Source organism: Vicia villosa, unplaced genomic scaffold (genome assembly GCF_029867415.1).
Source record: "Vicia villosa cultivar HV-30 ecotype Madison, WI unplaced genomic scaffold, Vvil1.0 ctg.000020F_1_1_5, whole genome shotgun sequence".
NCBI lineage: Eukaryota > Viridiplantae > Streptophyta > Magnoliopsida > Fabales > Fabaceae > Vicia > Vicia villosa.
Window position 1 is genome coordinate 38,610 of NW_026704953.1, and position 22,898 is coordinate 61,507.

General features: G+C 35.1%; 1 protein-coding gene across 1 annotated transcript; it reads left to right on the forward strand.

The window, feature by feature from the left end:
• The first annotated feature begins 14,989 nt into the window (after positions 1–14,989).
• Positions 14,990–16,255, forward strand: LOC131621991 (uncharacterized). Its single transcript, XM_058893046.1, has one exon. The coding sequence runs from the start codon at positions 14,990–14,992 to the stop codon at positions 16,253–16,255; it is 1,266 nt and encodes a 421-aa protein (XP_058749029.1).
• Positions 16,256–22,898: the final 6,643 nt, after the last annotated feature.

Sequence of the window (22,898 nt, forward strand, 5' to 3'; positions counted from 1 at the left end):
TGCATAAGACAGAAATCGATTTGCATAACTGTTTTTGCCTCAGATTTTTCCTTTTTCAGCAATGCAAATCGATTTGCACAAGATGTAAATCGATTGCACCAGTGCGAATTTGGAAAAATGAAAGCAAAATTCAGCTTTTGAAAGTGTTGACATCATTTGCAAGCATGGGAAGCATGACTTAGCTCTTGTATTTGATTACCTACATCATTTAATCATAAACCCTCATGTGATTGCATCAAGACCATTGGATCTCATTTTTGGCTCCAAATCCTTTTCCCAAGCCTAATTCTATTTTCCAATCCTAACTTCAAACCACAAAAATTCCCAAGCCTAAGTGCTATAAATTGAGGCATTCCCCTCTTCATTTTTCAAGCTTCTGATAGCCAAGAAAACTCTTTATCTTTCTCTCCTCACCTCTTCCAAACCCCTCACTCAAAGCTCTTTTTCTTCCATAAAAATTAGTGACTCACATCTTGAATCTCACTAATTTAGAGCTAAACCTCCATCTAAACACCATTTTCTTCATCAATTGTGAGAGATCAAGGCTTGTGGTTGTGTGTTCTTGAAGAAAATTCAAAGTTTGTGAAAGATTTGGTAAAATTCTAGATCCTTTCCATAATTCAAGATGTGATCCATTGTAGTTTATGTTTGATGCACCTTTGGTGCTACATTGCTGAGTTTTGCTTGCTTATTTGATGCATTTTCGTGCACAATTTGATCTAAGATCACAAGGTGTTTGGTTTTATGTTTAAACAAGTTTTCTTATCTTGATTTGTTGTTTTTTTTTTAAAACTGTGTTGTGCAAATCGATTTACATCTGGTGCAAATCGATTTACATAACTGAAAAACTGAGCAGATTTGAAAATAGAGTTATGCAAATCGATTTACACTCTGTGCAAATCGATTTACATCAGAGCAGAATGTGTTTTTTTTGCCTTTTTTGACTGGTTTATGGTTCTAACTCATCTTCTACTCCATTCTTTTGATTTTTCTTTGAATCACAAAGTTAGAGGCCTAATTTCTCTCTAATTTCAATGGACTTAGGGCATCGATAAGATGAGAATCCGAATCCGCAATATTAAGTGATTGAAATTATGGATGAAAAGAGCTTTTGAATGTGGTTCCATCTTTTATTTCTTTTTCTTTTGATCGATGAAAGTCTTTGATACCTTGAGAATTCTTATGGATTCTTGGTAAAGACGAGATCGCTCCCTGTTTTTCTTTTCGTGCGGTATTGCTTTCGAAGAGTGATCTATATATCGCTTCTCTCGCATGCATTAGCACATGAAGTTTTGACCGGCTTCGTTGTAGGGTGATTTCTACATAAATCACTTGGAGATCTGCTTAACATAGCGCAATATTTCGTGTCCCGAATAAATAAAAAGATCAAATATGGAAGAGAATTGTATGCGGTTGATTTAAGACTTATGGAGGTTTATCGTGTAGTCGCTATGATTTTATCAAGCTTCTGATAAATGTCCATTGAATTTAAATCCGAGAACATCCTTCACTCACCATCGATCTTCATTACTAACTTTGATAACATACTTGACAAGTTTCAAGATGGTTATCTTTAACATCTAACAATTGACTTTAATTTCCGCACTTTATTATATTGCTCTGTATTTCTCGCCTTATTGCTTTATTTTATCATTTCATCATGTTTATGTTTCCGCCATTTTCTCTTTGTCCATTTGGACGTTTACATTCCGCTATTTTTTCTTTGTCCATTTGGACGTTTTGTTTATGTTTCCGCTATTTTCTTTTTGTCCACTTGGACCATACTTTATTTTTGTGCTAAAACACTAATAAACAACAAAAAAATCTAAAAAACGTTTAAGGCTCTCTTTCGGACTATTGGTTACTATCCCGAGCATTTTGGAGATTCGGACTTATGGACTTAGTACCTCTGGACCCTGTCATGATATTGTTACTCTGTTGTTATTCTGTCTGTCTGGCATTGGATTGTTGTCTGTTTGTGTATGCAGGTATTTCCTTGAAATTCCTTGATGGTTAATTCCAAGGCATTGAGATAAGGATTTTACCCGAAAACAGCCGTTACTCTGCCTGATTTTCGTCAGAATTTTAATGTGCTTAATGCAAAATGGTACTAAAGATAATAAGTTCATCTGGATCCCCAAGTAGTAATGTGTTGGTTTGGCATTGGTAGTCCAAAGGATGGGAAATCTACCTTGACTCATAATGTCAAATGTTGGCTTCTTCTTCGGTTAGACCGTTTCTTTCCTTAACTTTTATTTTATGCACTAGGATAGCCTCCTCGTCTCTTGCCCCATTCTTAGATTTTCAAAATCTTCTCCCTTTTTTCAAAAACCTTCTTATGTTTGTAAAACGTATTTTAAACCTTTTTCTTCAAAATATCTTTTGCCCTTAGTGGCTTTTTTTCTTCAAAAAGTTTAGACACGACTAATTATTGAAACGAGTGGCGATACCCCATAATTTTGAAATTGATTGATATAATGAGATCTTTTCCGCATGAGAGAGCTAGTGGCATACTCATTGATTTCTATCCGAGTTGGAGCCCTTCTTTCATTTGCGATGCAAAGAACTTGTTTGTTCTCATGCTCAAGACCAATGGCTGAGTATTTCTCTCCGACGACGATAAAGTGTTTATTCGTTTTAAAAAACGTTTTTCCCTTTTAAGCGGAACTACATTAGCTCTGACTTCTCCATTGCACCGAGGAGGTATGTATGCACAAGGCTTAATGCTTTGCCGAGCTTATTTTAAAATTAAACAAACTCTTTTTTAGCACACACGACACAGATTTTCAAAAAGGTTCCTGTGGAGTACCACAAATATGAGGGGTGCTTAAAACCTTCCCCTTGTATAATCAACACCCGTACCTAAGATCTCTTTTGTTTTAAAAACAAACTTTGGGTTTTTTTCGTTCTTTTCCCTTTTCCTTTAGAAACAATAAAGCGCGGTGGCGACTTTCACTGAAATATTGAGTCGAGTCAATTCTATGGTTTCGATCTCAGATTTTCCCCGCTACAATCTCCTTATAATTTTCCTTTACCAAAAATTCAGATCATTAGGAGTTTATATAAGAGGGGTAATGTAGTTGATCCTTCTAGTGTTAGGAGAAAATAGGGATGTTTAGAAATTCTGGAAGTAGTTCTAATTCCATAGTGATAGTGACCCTTTTCCCCATATGCTTTCCTAAGAAAGTTAGGGCCACTGATGGCATCTATATCCTCAAAATTCCTTGGAGTTGAAGATTATGATACCACCTTCACCACTCAGGAAAAATGGATTCCAGTCGCAAAGGCATAAACTTGTCAGGAATGGGCAATGAGGTAGATATAGTTTTGGAGCCTTATTCTCAAGATGAACGAGCTAACATGGTCTCCCTTACTAGAACCTTGGATGAAATTTTCTATATGTATCTCTCTACTATTTGTGAATTAGGGATACTTATTCCCTTCATTCTCTTCGAGTATGAGGTCCTTGCAACCATGAACGTTGCCCCTCCCTGAGGTTAAACCTACCATAGGCATCTTCTTTTCTTTTTATGCTACTAAGCTGACATCTAGAGGAGTTTTGGTTACCTTGTGCGCTTTCTAGGGAGAGTCTTCTTCACCTTAACTCGAATAACTTCAAGAACTAAAAGGATTAATTTATGAGGGCGAGGGCACGTAACATCATATCCATGGTGATATCAGGGGAAGATGGTGATTGTCTCTTCATTTTTTAATGTACCATCGACCTTATGGCTATAAATGACATCAACCAAAATTATATGACTGTTATAAAGGGAACGGTTGTTGATATTTTAGAAGCGTTCACCATCATGAATTCTCGGGAACTGGTGGGACTTGATCGCCATGATGATAAGGAGAAAAGAATCGTTGAATGCTTGCATAAGTTTGATTTTATTTAGGCATTTTACAATAAGGATGTGTCCTTTATCTAACATTATTTTATTTTCATTTTTTAGGAGGATAACTCTAATGCATATTTCTGAGTGGAAAGCTCGTCGTGCAAAAAATAAAGTCAAGCGAGGTAAAAATTTATCTGGCGACCCTAAAAGTCACTCACACGACCTTCTGATAAACATTAAGAAGAGGTCCTCATAAGGGGGCGACTATTCTCTGTCCCCAACCCATTAATATTCTCAAACAGGGAGAGGTTGACAATATTTCTTTGTCCTCCCTGATCCATAAAAACAAAAGTATTCAGCCTCTTAAAATTGTCATTCTGAATGACAATGGTGGCAAAGGGCCAGCCATACGGGTATACATATGTGGGGTTTCTCCCAAAGGGTTCAGAGTTTCCTTCAATTTGAATGGTGACTTTGATGCTAAGAGTAATATGGGAAAAAATTTAGTTTTGTTGCTACTTCCCTAACGACAAGAAAATGGAAAATCAAATGGAAGTAAGTCCTATGTCTAACTTTGGGGAGACCCACTTGTTAAGGGATCTAATGTTAGAGATCCAACTGCATGGCTCCCATATCCCGAAAGATAGGTCAGTTGTGGAACTGAAGACCATGCCCGGGTTGTGAAATGGTTCAAGCGAAGTGGAAAACCTGCAGAGAACTTAATGCCTTTAAACACCCTTTGTGAACAGATATGGCGTGAAGGTGTGATAGTTAGGAAATTAAAAGGGTTTTGATTGATTAACAAATTTTTTAGACATCTTCTATTGGGATGCTTTTGAAAGGCTTTTGTCACAGTGAAAAAATTGAGATTAAGCTATTGATTAACTTAATGCACAAATAAAGCAAGAGTCGCCACTGAATAAAACCCAAAGAAGTTTTAAAACAAAACCAATAAAACTACGCATATTTCAAAATTGTATATAAAGGGTCATTAATACTTTGAATAGATTATTGGTTCATAGATCGTAGATCAATATATTGCAATAACAGTCCAATACATGTTTTCTCATAACATATGCATAAACTATAATACTCATATCCATTCACTCTTGCATTGGTATTTTTGTGACAATAAAAGCAAGGTCTTTGATCAATAAAGGGAATTCATAGGGTATATTTACATCAAGTACAAAGTTACAACAATAGGAAAATTTTTCCTTATCACTTAAGATCGATATGGGACCACCACATAGCTTCTTGAAAATCACTACAAACAAAATTCATAACTTTAATTCCTATTCTACCCTTAATTTGTTCAAGGCGGTCTTATAAATCCAGAGAAAATATCTTCTCTCTAACAGATTGATTCCAGACATTTGGACAACTCACTAATCTTCACACATATGAGAGTATATTATCTCTATTTCACACGATTTCACAACCCTAATTCCACTCTATAAAGGGAACACCACTCTCATTCAATCATCATCAATCACCATCCTAAAAGACTATGCTCAAATTGCTTAAGAGAACAAACACTCAACCTAACCACATATTACTCATTTTTAGCCTCACTCTCTTCCAACAGATGAACTCAACCCTAAAAGACTCGATATAGGTTTCGCAGTTGGATTAGTGAGCAATTACATGAGTGAACCAAGGTTGTCACACATGAATGATGCAAGAAGAATTGTGAGATACTTAAAAGGATCGATAAACTATGGAATTCTATTTCGACGAGACTCTGCAAGAAAAAAGCTATCGTTACTTGCTATTTAGATGTTGATTGGTGTGGAGATAAGGAAGATCAAAGAAGTACAATTGGCTATTTCTTTCAAGTCTTAGGTGCCCCAATCTCACGGTGCTCGAGAAAGCAACTTGTGGTGGTATTGTCATTGCGTGAGGCTGAATATATAGCAGGATCCTATGTTGTGTGCCAATCAATTTGGATCAGATTTGTGTTGGAAGAGATCAAGGTCGAATTAAGAAACCTCTAGTACTGTAGATCGATAAAAAGTCAACCATTAATCTTGCAAAGAATACATTTGGCCGTTATTTTCACCAAAGTATTGAAGATCGACAAATTCCTGAATTTGAAAAAGAAATTAGGAATAGTTCAGATCAACTATGATTAGCGTATTTTCGACAACTTGAATTATAGGGGATGTGTTATGATATAATCTAAGTTGTGTAGCTCAAGCACAAAGTTAATTAGGTTTAGGATTTATTACTTAGTACACAAGTTATTTGTATATAAATAGATATATTGTAAATCAGTTTCATATATTCAATAATATAGAAATCCTTATTTCCTTATTCTCTCTATCTTTCTCTCCTCACAAAAATGCCTCGCACACTAACACTTTTCACTTGGATAGAAATCAGGACAATGATGTTGTCTCTACTACTAATCATTATACTTTTTATGGCATTTGACTTCAAATCTCAATTACCTATTTGCATTTGTTACAATTGACTTATATTTCCTCACGGGTAAACATAAATCCAAGAAACTAGCCCCTAAAAATCCGAATAAGAAATTTTCTGGGTTCAACCTCGTATTGTACCTTTTGACTAATTCACATATCACTTTTAGGTATTAATAATGGGGTTTTGTACCGTCATATCCTTCCTGTAGTTGTTGGTGTTGTTAATCTTATTTGTGAATACTTCATGCATCAAACTTTGGTAGATATCCCCTATATTCTTTTGTTCAAATAGCATGACCTAGTAGTAAAAATTTGACACATCTGTCATGAAGGTTGTCTTTAGTGCATCTTAGTGCATCTATAAGATTCCTTAAAATCTAATTGTTTAATGAATAAGAAATTAGGAATCTTAGGGATTTGCATTTCAACATTTCATCTACCAATGTGTCGATGTTTAGTAATGGATAAAGATCCTTGGGATATGATTAGTTAAAATCAATGTAAATTGTACACATCCTCCATATGCCACTACAATATTTACTAGTCATTTCAATATGTAATTTCTGTAATAAATCATTCCTTTTCTAGCTTTTGGATTTTTACCAAACTAAAATTCTCTTTTCATCTTCCAATTTTCTTGTCCTTTGTACAATTGATTGAACATTATAAATAACTCGGTGATGATGAACGTACTACCTTTGTTAATATTTTTTGGATCTAATATCTCAACTTCTTTTACTTTTTCTAAAGGTTTTAGCATGGGTTATTTATCCTCTCAAGTCTAGTTCTATGAATTTCATTCGTATCCCTAATATTGTCATGAATAGGCTTCACATCTTGATTCAAGTATTTTATGTTTCTTAAAGTTGTTAACATTGCACTATCGGTGAAATGATTTGGACATATATATATATATATATATATATATATATATATATATATATATATATATATATATATATATGTTGTGAAGTCCATAAAGACTTCTATGAATCTCATGCCTTACGTGTTGTCCCATAAGAATACTATCAGTATGTTGTTAAGTAGAGTTTGGGGATTATCTATTATTTATAGGCTTCATTGAATATGATATCGATCGGATGTGCTGTCTTGATCGACTAAACTTTTTCTCACATTGCAATTTTCCATTTTTATCGAAAGGACCATTTATTCATCTTGCTTCCTATTTACTCCCTTGAAGAATTTTTTTGAAAATGTGATCATGGTAAAATCTTTTCTACCTCTAAAAAGGGCATAACTTGCCATTGAAGCTCAAATATGACTTTCACGACGATGTTGGAAGGTTCCCCAACAAATTCTCATGATCTCTCTAGGATGATGTATCAATATTCTTCCTCTTCTTTCACATTTATTTCATCTTCATTTGGGCATTCTTAACTTCCTCTGACTGAGGTGTAGATAACCTAGAACTCCCCTTTTGATGCCAATACCAGTTTGAATCTCTAGGCCGCTCTTTTTTATCCGCATACTTCAATAAATGGTCTTCTTGAATTAGATTTAAAATCTAGATTTTTAACCATTGGCAAGTTATCATAGGAATGACCACGTATTATGTGATGGTCATAGTATGTTAAGATAAGTTGATTAAGTTGAAGTCATAAGCGTCTTAAGATATTCTTCTAGGATTTTCCATCAAAGAGGTGTAGTTGGCTAAATATTATCATCTTTTGTCATTTCCATGGATCATTTTATCATCCACCTTCATCCTACCGTTGTGTGAATATATTTTGTAGCTTTATTATTTTTATATAACTAGTAAGAAATTGTTATCGCACGAGTCACGTTTGTATTCATATTATACGTCTTTCACTCTTCGTTGTCAAATTTGTATTCATTTATTTAGTTGGTTAACATACATGTAGTTACAAACAACGTAAGTGTCTTGAACCCGTGTGCTTATTTATTAAAAAAGTTGTAACTTGTTTCCGTTTATAAAAATAATTATATCAGATTTTTTTCCGTTTATAAAAATAATTATATCAGATTTTTTTTCCGTTTATAAAAATATTTGTAACTTATTCCCGTTTATAAAAATTATTGTAACTTATTCCTGTTTATAAAAATAATTATATCAACTTGTAAACTTATTCCGTTTATAAGTGTCTTGAACCCGTGTGACGATTTATGAAATTATTTTTAACTTATTCCTATTAAAAACAATTGCATCAATAATTGAATTTTCTTTGTTTATAAAAATAATTGTAACTTATTCCCGTTTATAAAAATTATTGTATCTTATTTCCGTTTAGACAAATAATTATATCAACATGTATATTTTTTTTTTTGTTTATAAGTGCTTTGAATCCGTGTGACCATTTATAAAAATATTTTTAAATCATTCCTTTTAAACACAATTGTATCAATGGTTGAAATTTTATCGTATATAAAAATACTTTAACTTATTTCCATTTTAAAAATAATTGTAAAATTAAATACTCCCTCCGTCCCAAATTATAAGAGAAATTCACTTTTTAGATTCATTGAATATTTAATGTATCTGGTCTGTATATAGACCAGATACATTAATTATTCAATGAATCAAAAAAAGTAAATTTCTCTTATAATTTGGGAGGGAGTACTTGTCATATCATCTTAAATTTATTTATTCAATAGTAATAAATATATGTCTCATATATAATTATGTCTATAAATAACTATCGCCTATTAGTTATAAATATTGAATTTATTATATATAAATAATTATCGTCTATCGGTGATTAATATTGCTGCCAAGTAAAACAAATATTCTAACTAATTAAAATAAATATTATATAGAAAAAAAAACACAAACTTAGTCACTTATATTTTTCATTATTTTATAAAATTTCATGGATAAAAATAAAATATTATTTTTTATTATATTATAAAGATAGAAATAAAATTTCATATTTCATTAAAATAAAATGTTATAATAATCATAAGTGAATTTATTAATAAATTTAAAAACATATAAATGAGATAATAAATTGATTTAAATTACTATAAATAAAATGTAGCAGTAAAATTGATTTATACTTTATGTTATTTTTCTTTTACCTATATATATATATATATATATATATATATATATATATATATATATATATATATATATATATATATTTTAAATATTCCAAGTAAATTTTTCTTATACCAATAAAATGTTACAATAATTTCCTTATTTATTTACTTAGAATCACTCCAAAGTCATACCATTTTTAAAATTATTCATTTTTTAATTTTTACCTTAGTATGTGTTTTTAAAATATAGTATCTGAGTATTTCAATTATTTATTTTTAGTTTATTATAAAATGATTTTTTATTTTAAATTATAAAATCAATCTGACTTTTCTTTTGTATTTTGGTTATTGTTTGAATTGAGAAACATTTTTCAAATTTTAATCATATTATTTTAATTTGTGAATAGATTTATCTATTGAGAAATTATGATTAATATTGGAGAATAATTGTTTTAATAATACATTCAGTTTTTCTTTAATATAAATTTATTATTGTAGATATCAGTAGGGAAAGAAAATAAAAAATTAGATTTAAGAATGTCGAAAAATTAACTATAATATTAAATATCAATTTAACATTTACTATTGTAGATATGTAGGAAAATCACAAATTAGATCTAAGAATATCGAAAGAGAAAACGAAAGAAAAGAGAGAGTCAGACCGTTTTTTATTGATTACTAAGTTTTTCTTTTTAATAGCATTTAATTATTTCTTCTTTATTTTAATTGATTTATTTTGGCAATTTATTAATTGTTATATTGTGAGTTGTGTACCATAAATGTGATACAATGTAAATAGTTTTTGGTTTTTAAATTTTTCACTTTGATTGTAGTGTAATTTGTAGTGGTTCAATTAAATGGTGGCTTGTATGAATAATTTGAATTTGAACAAATAAAGTAAATGTTTTCTCTCCTCTAAACTTTTCTCTCTTTTCATTATTCCAACGTATGGGTGGTTTTTCCAACGTAGGGAGGTTTTTGGCCATTTTTGCCTAGAAATCACCCCTCCCTCAACACCGTTTTCTTTCACTTTTTATTTAAATAAGTGGTTATCCATATAGATTTGCTTCTTCTTTTGTGTGTTTTTAAGTTTTCATCGTCTTGTGCGGTGTTTGTTGGTTTTCCCGTCTTAGTACGGTGTTTGTTGGTTTTCCCGTCTTAGTACGGTGTTTGTTGGTTCAGATTGACACATTTACTTCAAATCATTGTAGATTTGAGGAAGACTTGGGTGTCAATGTTGCAGATCCAGAAGTATGAATATTCTGGTGACTTTTATTTTGTCATATTTGTAGGCACTTTCAGTTTGCCGTTGTATGCTATTAACCTACGTATTGCAAGATTGTTTGCAGATTCACCTTTTTCCGTTTTTAGCGATCTTGAATTTGTAATGATCGATGTATTTTTCAATTATTTGAATGAATGAATATCTTTTTAGTAAAAAAAAAAAAAGTAAATGGTGGCTTGATAAATGTCAATAAATTTAAATTTAAATCAAATATATAATAAAGGTAATTAGTATTTTTAGTTAATTAGTATTTTTAGTTAATTAGTATTTTTAGTAATAATAAATAAATAAATTTGATTAAATGTGGTGTAAAAATAAGAAATTTTAAAATCACCTTTATATAGGTATGAATTTAATAATATATATATTTAAGAACAATCTTTATAATCAAATTTATTAAAATTTTAAAGAATGATTTAACTTTTTTAAATATTAGTAAAAATATATTTATCAATTTTTATTTTTCCCACAAAATTTTAATCATCAAACTAATATCTAAATATTAACTCTATGTTTAAAAAAATACTTCGGTCATGCCTCAAAATAGAATTAGTTGACATCTTAATGCAATACTTTAAAAAAAAAACAATTTTGCAAAAACTAAAATATTATTTATGATTTGATAATGATAAAAAATAAAAAATATATTTTTTAATTAAAACTAAATTGCAATAAATAAATACAATGCATAAGCATTCATTCTAATTTAGTGCTAATGTTTTAGTTCCACATAGTGATAAAATATATAAACAAAATTAAATACTTAAAATAATTTTGACATTTTAGTTATCATATTTTTAGTTAATTAATAAACACAGTAAATCTTTGTAATATATATATATATATATATATATATATATATATATATATATATATATATATATATATATATATATATATATATATATATATATATATATATATATATATATATATGGCATATCATATGAGCATGTTTTTTTTATATGAGAATGTGAGAATGAATCTGAACCATTGGATTTTAAAATGAATGGTGGAGATTATGTGTGAATCTTTTTTTCTCTCTCCTCCATTATTAAAATAAATGATGTAGGAAAGAGAAAAAAAAATATTCACACATAATCTCCACCATTTATTTTAAAATCCAATGGTTCAGATTCATTCTCACATTCTCATATAAATATGGCATTCTCATATGATATGCCATATATATATGAGGAGGGATCAAATTACACCAATATGTTACACTTATAGTTACACTCATCAATAACCTTTGATTTTATTTTAATCCAATGGTTAGAAATATTTAATTAGTGACTCATGATTCTTACTTAAAATAGTTTTATTCTATTTTTGGTAATTAATAATTTTAATTTTAACATATTATAATTTAGGGTAATGCTAACTTGTGCCCCAAGGGCACATGTTTAAAAATCTATAAATAGAATGTTTGTGTTGGATATAGAAACTTTGTGTTTGAAAATTGTGTATTAATTTGATTAAAAGTTGATAGTTAATTTATTTATTTACTTTTTCAATACAAACATTCCATTTATATTTTCTTATCATGTGCCCTTGGGGCACAAGTTAGCATTACCCTATAATTTATTATTTTTCTCATAAAATAAATAATATCTCTCCTAATTTTGTAACAAAAAGCAGTGTGTTACAAACCGATCCCATGGGGATCCAGGTACAGCAAATCAATCAAGATAAAATCTATTCTATAGTCATGTGTGTTTTGTCAATATGGATGTTAATTGTTCTATTGAGGCTACTGTTGCACCCCAAAATTTGTCCTCTTTATTTGAGCTATAAGTTATCCAAGACGTTTATTTCGTCGTTCGAAAAGGAAGAAAAATAATAGAAAGTTTTCATGTTTTTTAGGAGATGTGGCATGAAATTTGGTTTATACGTTGAAACTGCGAGGAAATTCATAAGTCTTATTCGGAAGGTGATTTGAGTTGGGTTCCCGCGTGGCCCCGACTGTTTCGACGTTATATATAACTTTTGTGTTCGGCTCGGGAACCATTTCTTTGAGGAAAGTTGTCGAATTTGCAAATTACTCGAGATTTCACGGTGAAAAATGGTGCTGAACGACAGGTTTTCGGACAATAAAAAAATTCATATCTCACAATCCGTTCGTCCGATTCACTCGAAAATTTAACTGAAGATCCATGCTAATATTCCCGACATTTCATATGTTTGGGCCATCGACCAATTATGCACCGAAAATGCCCAGCATTTTGAAGAGCGTCGTATGATTTTCTGTGAAAAGTGTGTCTTCGAGTATGTCGCGACGAGTTTGAAAATTCATAACTTCTTCGATTTTTATCGTATGAGGTCCATTACGGTGGCATTCTCTCGGAAATTTCGTTATCTTTGATTCTTCGTCACAGGTGCTAAGTCAAATTTCGAGCCGAAGTTTGAGTTTTATCACGTTCTTTGAACGGTACTCGCAAAATTCTGCACAGTCACACCAGATGAATCGATTTTTCTCGTTATTCAAACGCGCATAATTTCCTCACCGTTTGTCGAATTGAGACGATTCTCGCGGCTACGAGTCACAAATTTGGTCATCTTCATAGTGATGTTCGTTTTATTTCCGAATTTCGCACCGATTCACGTTTCCCCGAAAACGAGCAAAAAAGAGATACGTCGGGGGCATTTTTGACATTTCACCATTTAAACTATATACTTTTTTCCCTCTTTTTCTCTCATAATTCCACTTTCACCAAAAAATCTCATAAACAAAAACTCAATTCTCTCCAACTTCTCTCTAGGATCAAAACCCATAATTCTTTGAATTTATTCAAGAATACCATGAAGTACTTCAAGAACACTGAGAGCAAGAATAGAAAGAACGAAACTGAGCCTTCTCCTTTCCGCTGATTTCTGATCGCAACTCCCACAGCAAGGACAGTCACGCGAGCCTCTCCCTCCGCCATCCGATCATGATCGCGTAGCCAGCGATCTCTCCCTCCTCTTCGCGCGACTTCGACAACATCATCACTTCCGTCTTCGCGTTTGTGTTCTTCGATTCGGTAATCTCCTTGAATTTCCAATTGAACTTACTTGTTGCTTATAGTTGATGATGAAATTGTTGTTGCTATTGTTAATTGGAGAGTTTGGATGTGAATTGTTTGATTGAGTTAATACTGTAAATTGTACGGGATTACGGTTTGTAGGAGATTTGGAACTTTTGAATTAGTGTTGGCTCATTAGTATTCGTTTGATCAATAACATATATATCAATTGTTTGTGTTAGTGCTTGTGCTAGATGTTTGAATAGGGATGACATAGTCGGTGTTGATGATTGTTGACGATATTCATGAAAAAAGAAATGATGTTTTGTTTTGGTACTGATTTGAATGAATAATGATACTTAAAGTTTACCTGAGATATTATTTTGATGTTAATTGAGCAAATCATAGTGGCAATTGTTTTGGTCTTCAATGTTGTACAATAACATGGAATTGGTGACGTTTATGGAGTTGATTAGAATGTATTAATGCTGAATTTTTTATATGTAATTGTGTTGCCATGAGTGGTTATCGTTGCTTTGCGAAAATCGCTCTAGATACTTGAATTGTTCATGGTAGAATTTGTTGTTGTAGTTACTTGAGCAGAATCTTTGACATGAGCATGATAGAGTGGGAGCATGGTTATGTGTGAACCTTAGGAACCTTGGGATAGAGTGGGAGCATGGTTTGTCTCGAGGTGTACGTCTCGGGATGGATTATGTGACCACGAGCAGAGTAGTGGTTTCAAACGGAGGTATTATCGTCATCCGCATCCGTGTTGTGATGATGCTTACCTTCGGGGGACCGTATACTGCATTTCATGACCTTACCTTGGCCTAGATTTTACCCGTGAGTGGGGCGGGAATCAATGATCATATAACAGGTACATTGTTGGTGACCGTTGTTCTCGTTCGTGGGTTACCGCTGTTCTTGTTCGTGGGTTACCGCTGTTCTCGTTCGTGGGTTACCGCTGTTCTCGTTCGAGTGTACTATTGGTTCCTGTTCGTGGGGCACTATGGTTCTTGTTCGAGTGGTAATCTGTGTTCTATTCCAGTGTGTTATTGACTAAGGGCTTTGGTTCCGTGGATTGATATTCCGTGTTCCGTGTGGTATACCATTTGGGGCCAAACCTTTGGCTTTGTGCTATGTGTGTTACAGGCAGTCCAGAATGCCCGATGGGCAGCACTAAGTCTCACCACTTTGCATCATAGCATATTTATTTCCAAAAGAAACGCAAAAAAAAAGATATGAATAACAAGCATTTGCATGTCATGTTTTTCAGGGACATTCAGGAGTTCACTCGAGTTAAAGATGGACACTCCCATTGATATTGTCAAGGAAGCAAAGAGACATACGCACACCTACAGCTTCTTCCGAGAGCCGTTGACCGCATTAGAGGGTTTAAGTTAGTTAATGACCGCTTTCTGCTTGAAGAATTTCACGGACAACTATGGGAATATTTTGACTTTGTTGGAAACCGTGGTTGATACTCCTGCTCTGCAAACATTGATGCAATTCTATGATCCTGAAATGAGGTGTTTCACGTTCCAGGATTACCAGTTGGCTCCGACATTGGAAGAGTACTCTATCATTCTTAATCTCAAGATAAAAGACGAAGTGCCATTCATTGACATTCCTAAAGAAGTGAATTTCAAGTTGATCGCTGCTGCTCTTTATTTGAGCATAAAAGAAGTATCTGATGATTGGAAGACGAGTGGAGGTTTCTCGGGGTTCTCTTTGAAGTTCTTGGTGAGAAAAGCTAAAGAGGAATTTGAAAAAAAGAATTGGAACGCGTACAATGCATTGCTTGCTGTGGCTATTTACGGGATTGTGATGTTCCCGAATGTTCCCAATTTTGTAGACTCGGCCGCGGTACACATCTTCATGGGAAAGAATCCTATTCCTACATTGTTGGCGGATACTTATTATGTTGTTCATTCCCGATATGAGAAAAGAGGTGGTGCCATCACTTGTTGCCTTCAAATGTTGTTCATCTGGTTCCTCTCATCGTTGCCCAGCAAAGGACCTTTTGTGAAGACAAGGGAGACACTCAAGTGGACCCATAGGATTATGTCACTTACTTCTTATGACATACAATGGCTAAAGTACCGAATTAATGTTTCTGAGGTGATTGTTGGGTGCGGTGAGTTCGACAATGTTCCTTTGGTTGGTACTAGAGGTTGCATCAATTACAATCCCGTGGTATCCTTGCGTCAGTTGGGGTATACCTTGAAAGACAAGCCGACAGATCATTTGATAGCGGAGACGGTCTATTTCGAAAAGGAGTCGTATCCGAAAAAATTGAAAAGGATAATCGTGGCTTGGAAGAAAATCCGTAAGCATTATGGAGCCCATTTAGGGAAGAAAGAATCGCTTGCTCTGACACCGTATGCTAAATGGATTGAAAAGCGGGTCGGAAACTTGTTGCTGCCATATGACAGGGTTGCACCACTTCAAAAGCAACCTCCTTTGATTCTATCTGAATTTGTGCCAACAGAACTTTACAAGGATGCTTTGGTTACCAACTACAGGTTGCACGAAAGGGAACAAGAGACCAACTTGAAATTCTTTGAAGAAAGAGATGCAAAGATGAGGTTGATGCATCAGCTCAAGCAAGTCGAAGGTGCAAGCTCAAGTCAGGCAAGTGTCCAGAGGCGTCCTTATGAGTTGCTAAAATAAGATTTGCGCCATAAGCAACAGGAGTGTCTATAGTTACAGAGATCAGAGAATAGTCTCAAGAGACAGAAGCGGGATTCAGATAAACAGCTAGTGGAAGAGAAGGCTAAGTCTGCTCGACTTGAGGAAGAATTAACAAGACTCCGAGCCCAACGGAGAGGAGATGGAGGAGCTCATTCTGTTATTAGACGATCCTAGTGCTGCTGTGGGGTGGATTTGTTTGGTCCATGGTGTCGATTTGTTGTTTATTTTGATATTTGTCGCCCATATCCTGGATTGTTGGATAGGGTCGCATTTTGATACGTTGGATTTATTTTGTATTCCTTATGAGCCCTTTGTGACACGATTATATGTTTTGTTTGTATGAACTCAAATTTGCAATTATGTTTGAATGAAATATGCTCAGTTTGATGAATTATTATCGTGTGTGGATTGTTATTCAAATATATTCGGTATCAAGATTGCTATGTCCTATCTGAAAGTGGGACGAACTCTTGGATACCTGAAAATTAACAAACATTTCATGCATATCATTCATATATCATACATGTCATACATTTGCAGGTTTTGCAGGTCTTATATCTTATGTCTCGTTGTTTTGTTATCATAAGGTGTTCTAAGACGACAATTCATTCATATCCAACTCGAAGCAATCAACAAAGACAGATGGAGCAGATACAGGAGCAAATGGCTGAGATGCGAACTCAGTTAACTGAACAAATGAATGCACAGATGACGCAGTTCATGGAGGCGTTGGCTAACGTCGTCAGGGGTCAAGAGGATTTGCGAGTTCTCGTCGAGAACTCTAGGAGAACTGAGAATGACGAACAACACTATGGTTTGTTTGATGATGTGTCGGGCCGTATTGATGATCATCATGATGGGAACGATTTCAGGCATCCTAACTATGTGCCTTATAATCCTTTCAACCAGAATCAGGGTTTCCCTCCACCACCTCCGTCTCGTCTATTGGGGAGGAGAGATAATCAGAATCGTGGTAATCAGGATTTCAACTTCGAGAATGTTGACCAGTTGTCAAGGCATAGTGCTGAGGGTGCGCATGAGGAAGTTGAAAGGTATCGTCTGATTAAGGAATGTTTGAGGGCTGTTGAAGGCAAAGGGGTGTTGGGTATGGATATCAATGATCTAGGTCTGGTGCCAGGCGTGAGGATTCCGCCAAAGTTCAAGGTTCCTACTTTTGACAAGTATAATGGGGCGACCTGCCCAATGACGCATGTCAAAGCATATTACCGGAAAATGTATGTGTATTCCAAAGAGGAGGGCTTTCTAATGCACTTCTTCCAAGATAGCTTGGATGGAGCTTCTTTGGAGTGGTATGTACAACTCGAGCGCACTCATATTCACTCATGGAGAGATCTTGTGGAGGCTTTCATTAAGAATTATCAATATAATGTTGACATGGCGCCTAATCGAACCCAATTGCAAGGTTTGGTGCAAGAGTCCAAGGATTCTTTCAAAGCATACGCTCAGAAAAGGCGTGAGTTGGCAGCAAGGGTGCAACCTCCTATGACTGAGCGTGAGATGATTGATATGTTCATAAGTACTCTATCTGGACATTACTATTTGGCTTGTAGTACGTCTGCAAGTTTTGCTGAAATGGTTAGATGTGGTGAACGTGTCGAGATGGGCTTGAAAATGGGAAGGATTCAGATAGGCACTTCTCAGGGTACCACAAGTGGCAAGAGACAGTCAGAAGGCTATGTCGAAAAGAAGGAAGGAAATGTTGACGCTGTGTATGGAAGAGGAAACCAAGGAAGAAGTAATTCTCAGGTGAATACTGTTACTATTCCAGTGCCCCAATAACAACAGCAGCAGGGGCAACGTCCTCAGTATCAAAACAATCGATACCCTCCGAGGACCAGGCCTAACAAGCACTTTGATCCGATTCCTATGACATATGCTCAGTTGTTGCAACACTTGCTCAGTATTGAGAAAATCACTTTGAGGGATGCTCCAAATGCTCCAGACAGACAATCACCAAGCTATAACGCGAATTCCCGTTGTGCGTTCCACTCTGGTGGTGTGGTGCATAGTACTGAGAAATGCATTGCTTTGAAAAACAAGGTTCATGACTTGTTAGATCAAAAAGTTATTCAATTCACTCTAGTACCCAACATTGTTAACAATCCGATGCCCACTCACGGAGGTTCGGGTGTGAATGCCATTGAGAAGGAAGAGATAAGTGTTGTATCCGATGTGGAATGTTTGACTTTTTCTCTTGTGTCTGTGAAGCAACATCTGGTTAATAGCGGCATCTTCCCGGGCTGTGGTGTTGATTGTGAGAATTGCAAGAGTCAACCCGAAGGTTGCGCTGATTTGAAAAGTATGGTACAAAAGCTAATCGATGAGGGTCCTCTTCAATTTTATCGAAGGTTGAGAGGCGCGAAGAGTGAGGATGGTGAAGTGGATGTGATCTCGATTCCTTATGAGCCAGTTGCTCCAATATGTATCCAAGTGCCTATTCAGATACCTGCCAGTATCCCATATGAGGAACAACCAACGGCGTTGATGATTACGGTGCCAGGGCCAATTCTGTATAAGAGTGAGAAGGTCGTCCCTTGGCACTATGGTTCAGACGTGTATTACTATGGAACGAAGGAGGAGGGTGAACCGTCTAAAGAGAAATTTGTGGAAGTCGCAGTTGCAAACACTGATAATTTTGCTGGTACCGGTAGAATCACTCGCAATGGCAGGGTGTTCTCCCCTCAGCCAATACAAAACAATGCAGATGCTTTGGCTAAGGCCAAAGGCAAACAAGTGATGACTGATGTCCAGAATTCTACGATTCAGAATGGGGAACCTGACACTGCTGTGCCTTCCAAGGATGTGGAAGAGTTGTTGAGAATCATCAGGAAGTCTGATTACAAATTTGTTGAGCAGTTGGGTCAGACCCAATCAAAGATTTCCATCTTGCAATTGTTGATGTGTTTAGAAGGTCATAGAGACGCTCTCTTAAGAATTCTGAATGGTGCTTACGTGCCACATGAAATATCTGTGAATCAGTTAGAGGCGGTGGCCAATAATATTTCTGCTGGAAACGGTTTGGGATTTACTGACCGTGATCTTCCACCAGAAGGGAGAAACCATAATAAGGCATTGCATATTTCGATGGAGTGTAAGGGGACAACTTTATCCCAGGTTCTGGTTGATGCTGGTTCTTCCCTAAACGTACTTCCCAAATCAGCCCTCATGAGAATTGACTATGCTGGTGTTTAATTGAGGCCTAATGAGTTGGTGGTGCGTGCCTTTGACGGTTCAAGGAGGTTTGTATTCGGAGAGGTAGATCTACCAATCCAAGTGGGTCCTCAGATCTTTACCACAACCTTTTATGTGACGGATATTCAACCCGCTTACTGTTGTCTGTTGGGACGACCCTAGATTCACAAGGCTGGCGCTGTGACATCCACTCTTCATCAGAAGTTGAAGTATCCAGTTGACGGTAAGGTGGTGACGGTTTGTGGTGAGGAGGATTACATCGTGAGTCACTTGTCTTCCTTCCGATATGTAGAGATCGAAGGTGAAATACACGAGACGCCGTTCCAAGCGTTTGAGGCTGTAAATGCTGTGAGAACTCCTCTTTATGAGATAACGAAGCTAGAAACGGTTATGTCTTCCCTGAAAGACGCACAGGTTGTTGTTGAGACTGGAAAGGTGAAAGGCTGGGGGCAAGTGATTGATGTGCGTCCCAAATTTGACAAGAATGGTCTTGGTTTCAGCCCTGGGAAGTAGAATGCATCGCCCAAGCCTAATATCCTCAGCCCGATCAAGTTTGTGAGTGGTGGAGTGATTCAGAACGGCCAGGTTAATGCCATTGTCAATAATGAAGAGGTGGATAGTGACTGTGATTTTGATAGCTGGATTCGTCCAAGTATTCCTGGAGAGATGCCTCGCAACTGGACAATCGAAGAAGTCATTCAAGTCACACAGGCTCAAGAGTAAATTTCTTGTTTTTGCTTTTCTTATCATGTAATAATTCCTACCCTCTGCCCAAGGCATAGTGAATCATTTGTAGGTGTAGCAACCTGCCCTAAAAAATGATATTTTAGAGTCGCCACCTATTCTGAAGGGCGAATAGGAAACCCTACGCAGTTAAGAGATTCGGGGTAAGTTATTATAATCAGGTCGAGGGAAGGTGTTAGGCACCCTCAACTCTTTCCTATTGGCTTTGAATCTAAGGGTCAAGTTTTATGGCTAAAATTTAGGATTTAATAGCTAAGGGAATGAATAGGGGGAAAAAATGAGATTTATGGGGAAGGGGACTCGCCTTGGTTATCCAAGTGCCTACGTATCTCCTTATGGAGAATCAGAGTCAACGTAGTTCGGGCACGGGATTGTACGCCTTAGAATTTGAACTTGAGATGAAGTGGTTTAAGGCTTTTTGAATGGCCTATTCGCAGTTTTGAATTAGGATGAAAATCCGTAGTTTGTGGTTTGATGTGTTTTAAGTGTTTGGGCGTACAACCCTGATTTAATATGGCACCGTTAGATGCGGTGACCAATAGATTTGGTCAGTATAGCTAACGGATTAAGGGGCATTGCTCGTTACTCAGATCGATAGATTGATCGTCGCGGGCAGCAAATTGAGTGTGTTTTAATTTGATAATTTTATCTCTCGTCTAATGCGACTAATAGATTTAGTCGGGTCGAGGAGAGAATCGATTAAGAATTAATAAAATTTATAAATTAATAAAAATTATTTCTCGTCTACTGCGACTAATAGATTTAGTCGGTTCGAGGAGAAAATTAATATTTTGCCAAATGGCAATGGGATCGGGCAAACCCTAATGTAAGGGTAGCTTTTATAGGGTTTTTGTGATTTTTTAACAATTAAAATGATTAAAATCAATTAACTCGAATAATCGAGATAATCAAAATAATCGGTAAAATGTTATAATCCTAATCCTAATTTGATATTCCAATTCTAATTTAAATAATTAATTAAATCAAACAATATATAATTATCATTTAAACTCAACTAATTAAATAAATACATAAATATTAGAAGGAACCTGGCCTGGATCACATGTGAGTGAGTTGAGTGTCTATGCCATGTGCCTTCGTCCTGGCGCGTTGGATTTGGATCTCTGTGAATTGTATGGCTCAGATTAGAGGGTGTATGGTGAGTGTATATGAAGGCATAGCACCGGATCTTGTTATTGAGAAAAAGAAAAAACACGTTGACCCCCATGGATCGAACCGGCGCAGCATATATTGCTCCCTGGACGCGCCTTCTAGCCATTCGAACCAACTGCACTTGTTGTCAAGTAGATCACCATAACCGTAAATAAACAAATTCGAAAAGCAAGAAAAACAAATTGAAAAAAAACAGCGCGCGTTGGTTCTTCTTCTTCATGGAATTTTTTCCAGAAACACAGACCCGATGGCAACACTTTTGAAACGTGGCCATATCACCCCATATCATAAACTAAAAAAAAATATGAACCATAAATCACATTGAAGGGCATGATTCAATTCGGTTTGATCCTCTGAATAAGCTAACGGCCTCGATTTCGTCCAATTTAAACTGTATCAAATAACCCCAATTCGGAGCTCCAACACCCTAGCTATGGTGGAATGTTATACCTGCATTAAAACTTCAATCAAACTATCCAGCCAGCACTGAAACGTTATTACAAACACAATTAAATAATCAAATGATATAGAAATCGAATGTAGGCATGAAATCGACGTCGACAATTTTGACACGAAAACGTGACTCAGCCTGCTCGATTCTGGAAGCTATGGCCGTGGGTGATGATCGGTTTCGCTTCAGAGGGGATCGAGGAAGACGATTTAATCCTTAGAATGTCTCGAATTCGCTTCAAACCTTTTCTGCCATAACCAATAAGTTCACGGTTTTTTTTAGTTCTGAACAGAGTTTTTTCGGCCAATCCCCTCCCCTCTTCGGAATGTTTAGAATATATATGGGAGTCCATTAGGTCCAGCAAATCGGCAAATCTTTTGTACTTGAATACTAAAATCTTTGATTGAAGATTTTGCCATCCAATCTTGCCAAACATGGTTTCTTCTTATTCTCCAAGTTTGTCCACGATTTTTTTGAGTGCAAAATATCTTAGATCCTGGTTGGAATTAGTCATTATAAAGCCCATGTATTTTTAATATTTTAATATAACATCCTAATAAGAAAATGCTAATTGGATTAATAAATTTTAACAATATTAACTAATAAAAATATTTAAGATTAATCTAAAATATTAGTAATAGTTAAATTATTTAAATCAATACTAATAAATCAAACATTAGTCTTAGTTAGAAGTTAAAATTAATACTAATAATAATATTTGATAGAAAGTGAATAAAATAAAAATAAAAAATGATCAAATGAAACAAATGGGCCACAAATAAATTGGACCTCAAATATTTGCTATTCACACCTCCACTAATTTATACGGGAATTTTATATGACAGCTGCCCCTGTTCAATCTTTTTAAACCTGAAGAGTTAGATAGGCACGTCTGCCTATCGTGACCTAAAGGTAGAAGATGATTGGACACTGAAATGCCCTGAAATTTGCCTTTGTCAGGAAGAATTTCCATGGGAGATGGGCTTGAAGATGCCACCCAAGGTAGATACTATTTTTTCAGTTTGCCGCCAGTGCTTTTCA